Raw genomic sequence first — 3,213 nt, forward strand, 5'->3', positions numbered from 1 at the left:
GGGGGGGAGGTGCCTATTTAAAGGCCTCTAGGAATCTTGATTGCATTATTTAGCAGGATCACCCAGGAGAGACTAAATGGTTTAGAAGCAGAGGTTGTTTCTAGCTGAAACATGATATAATTGCCTGTGAGGAAATCACATCCAATAATGTATTGCCTTCTTCAGTTAGTAATGCAATGCTTTTTCAGAGTTTCTAAGGTCTTCTGAGTTCTACATCAGCTTTTTCAGTCCTGGTCAAAGCCCTTTAATGCCAACAAGCTGACATGTACAGTACAGTTGTATAACTATCACATTATAAGGGTTGCCGGTCATTTGTGATGCTTTTCTAGAGGATCACAAGACAAGCTCTTCACAGCAGGTGCTATGACTAACGTTACTGAGCTTCTTTTTTCAGGTGGTTGAAAGTACTTTTCTCTAAAGTCCAAAGCATGTTTGGAAGTGTATTATCGCTGTGTATGGAAATGTTAGATGCATTTTAAATACTTTATACATTTCAAACTGAGACCTCTCTTTCGATAAAAACAGATAGCAAAGGCAGGAAGTAAACACTTATTAAAAAGGACAATAGCGCTCTGTAAATACATATACAATATAACGTTTGAATATACATTTAGTGCTCAACAAAGTCATTTATTATAGGTTGTCATTCACTTATTGCAGCTAAACGATGTAGTACCTTTGAATGACTGAACAAAACTAATCTTTGAAGCCTAATTTATGTAGATCGAGTTTACATTACAATTTGATATTTACTTTTGTACAACCCCTATAACAAAAATGAAGCTTTATTTAAACAATTGTTTTTTCATCCAGAACAAATATAGTTTCTGCAGACAGATCATCACCAGACAGGACTTGCAGATGCAATACTTGATCTTGGCACTCAATGCAATTTTGAGGCATTTGTTTTGATTTAGATTTTGCCTGTGAGTCAATGGCCCCCACATGGCTATGTAATCTATATGAAATTTGTTTCCTCCAGCTGTATACACCAGCACCGAAGATAAGACATAGAGAAATTACAGATAAACTAATAACTATAACAATTGTTGTACTGCACTTTAGAGCAGCTGTTGAATGTCCATAGCTAAAGTCTCTCTCTTGAAACCTAGGTCTGGTGACATGTACCACATTCGATATTTCTGATTGTTGTGATGCTTTATCAGTTGAGCGCATTGAAATATAAGTTATGATGTCCTTGTCAGCAGTGGTGTTTCCAAGTCTGAATGAAAATCTTTCTCTCTTGCTGGCATTCTTTGGCTGTAAAGTGGAAGCATTGATGCATACAGCCCTGGAAAAGTGTTGTCTTAAATCTAATGGACTGTGGCTCATTCGAATGTCATAACTGGATGCTGAAAGACAAAACAATATTTGGTATTTGCAGCATTACTCAGTTTAAAAACATTTTCTTATTTTAGAAATGTAATATACATTCTTGGAAAACTTAGTGACCAAGCCTGGTTGAAATTGTTGCCATACTGTTACCATACATTGTGCTATGACTAGTAATCAATAAGTGAGCCACAGATACAATGTCTGTGCAATAGATAAGCTGGATGTCTGAACTTCATTTTATACAGCAGAGTTATTGCACTACAATCTTCCCACAGTCGTTTGATATGAGCCTCCCACTTCACTAGCATGTGCTGCTGTGGGAACCTGATCATTTGTCTGTCAAACTCTAAGTCTGTGGCATCCTGCTTGCCTCTAATTCTCTCTCAACATCATGAGAATGTCCTTTTTACATGTAGCCTTTCCTCGCTAACAAGTCAGATCAATGCCTTTCACTAGACCAGTACACTCATTGAAATATTCTGCGCTGCTGTGAACATTCTAAAGATCTGATCAGCTACAGTTTGTTTTACCAACACCTATTTGAATACTAGGAGCATCGGGACAAAACAGGAGCTAAATATTGATGAATTGTTCATTACAGAATGGTGCTCTGACCTTAGTTAAATTTGTCTTAAAAATTTAACTCAAAAAGTTTCTAATTGACTCATTTAGTATGATTGAACATCATACTATATGACTATAATGTTGGTGCATAGTCAGGGCTGTATTTTCCACTGGGCACAATGGGCAGGTACCCGGGGGCCCCACGGGCAAGGGGGCCCATAGGTAGGGCTCTTAATTAGAATAAATAATCCTTCAAAAAAAAAATTCCTGCAAAAAAAAAAAACAACTTTCCTTTTGCGGTCAGGTCAGGTGACGATCCGGCTCCCTCCCTGTTCCCCTCCTCCGTTCTGCACTCGCACTGAATGTCGGGCGTGACGTCATCACATCTGACATTTTCATTGAGAAGCGCAGCATGGAGGAGCCACTGCGCAAGAAGCAACGTAGAAGAATGCGACAGCGAGGGTTCAAAGAAGCAGAAGACACAGAATAAGAAAAAAGAAGAGAAAAAGGGGGTGCAATCGGAGAACAAGGCGATTGAAAGGTAAGTGAAGGAGGGGTTGATTTTTTAGTTGCTGTACTTCAAGGGTCACGGAGCGAGTACATTTTAAAAAAAAGTGTGTGTATATATATATATATATATATATATATATATATGTGTATATATATATATATATATATATATATATATATATATTATTATTATTATTATTATCGTTTATTTGTTAGGCGCCACAAGGTTTCCGCAGCGCCGAACATGGTACAAACAGTAGACTATACAGGGTAAAACAGTACAGGACAATAAACACAAAGTACCAGTACTTCAGAAACTCCAAGCAGGCAGATACAGTAGAGACGGAGCAGAAGAACAGGTATGGAGACAGGAGGCAAGAGGGCCCTGCTCATTCGAGCTTACATCCTAAGGGAGGGTAAACAAAGTCAGGCACAAAAGGGAGCCAGTGAAGCAACGGGGAGAGAGGAAAGGAGCCAGGGGAGAAACAGAAGGGTGAGTGGTTAAGTGGATGGTTGGTAGGCCTTAAGGAACAGGTGAGTTTTAAGTGCCCGCTTGAAGGAGCACAGATTGGGTGAGAGACGAATGGAGCGAGGGAGGTCGTTCCAGTGAAGGGGTGCAGCACGGGAGAAGTCTTGGATTCTAGAGTGGGAAGAGGTGATCAGAGTGGAGGAGAGGCGGCGATCATTGGCCGAGCGCAGGGAGCGGGCGGGAGTGTGAATGGAGAGGAGGCTAGAGATGTAAGGGGCAGTAGACTGAGAGAGAGCCTTGTAAGTGGTGGTGAGGAGTTTGAAAAGGATTCTGTA

At 40.1% G+C, this 3,213-nt stretch overlaps 1 protein-coding gene across 3 annotated transcripts in view; it reads right to left on the reverse strand.

Moving 5' to 3' along the window:
* Window positions 1-744: 744 nt before the first annotated feature.
* The window catches only part of LOC142099217 (calcium-activated chloride channel regulator 1-like), a 58,883-nt gene continuing 56,414 nt past the window's right edge, over window positions 745-3,213 (reverse strand). For all 3 annotated transcript variants that reach the window (XM_075182440.1, XM_075182438.1, XM_075182439.1), the window contains one exon: window positions 745-1,352. In XM_075182440.1, the coding sequence (XP_075038541.1) occupies window positions 790-1,352 (563 nt within the window). In that variant the 3' untranslated portion in view covers window positions 745-789. The remainder of the gene's footprint in view (window positions 1,353-3,213) is intronic.

This window comes from Mixophyes fleayi, chromosome 8 (genome assembly GCF_038048845.1).
Source record: "Mixophyes fleayi isolate aMixFle1 chromosome 8, aMixFle1.hap1, whole genome shotgun sequence".
Classification (NCBI taxonomy): Eukaryota; Metazoa; Chordata; class Amphibia; order Anura; family Limnodynastidae; genus Mixophyes; species Mixophyes fleayi.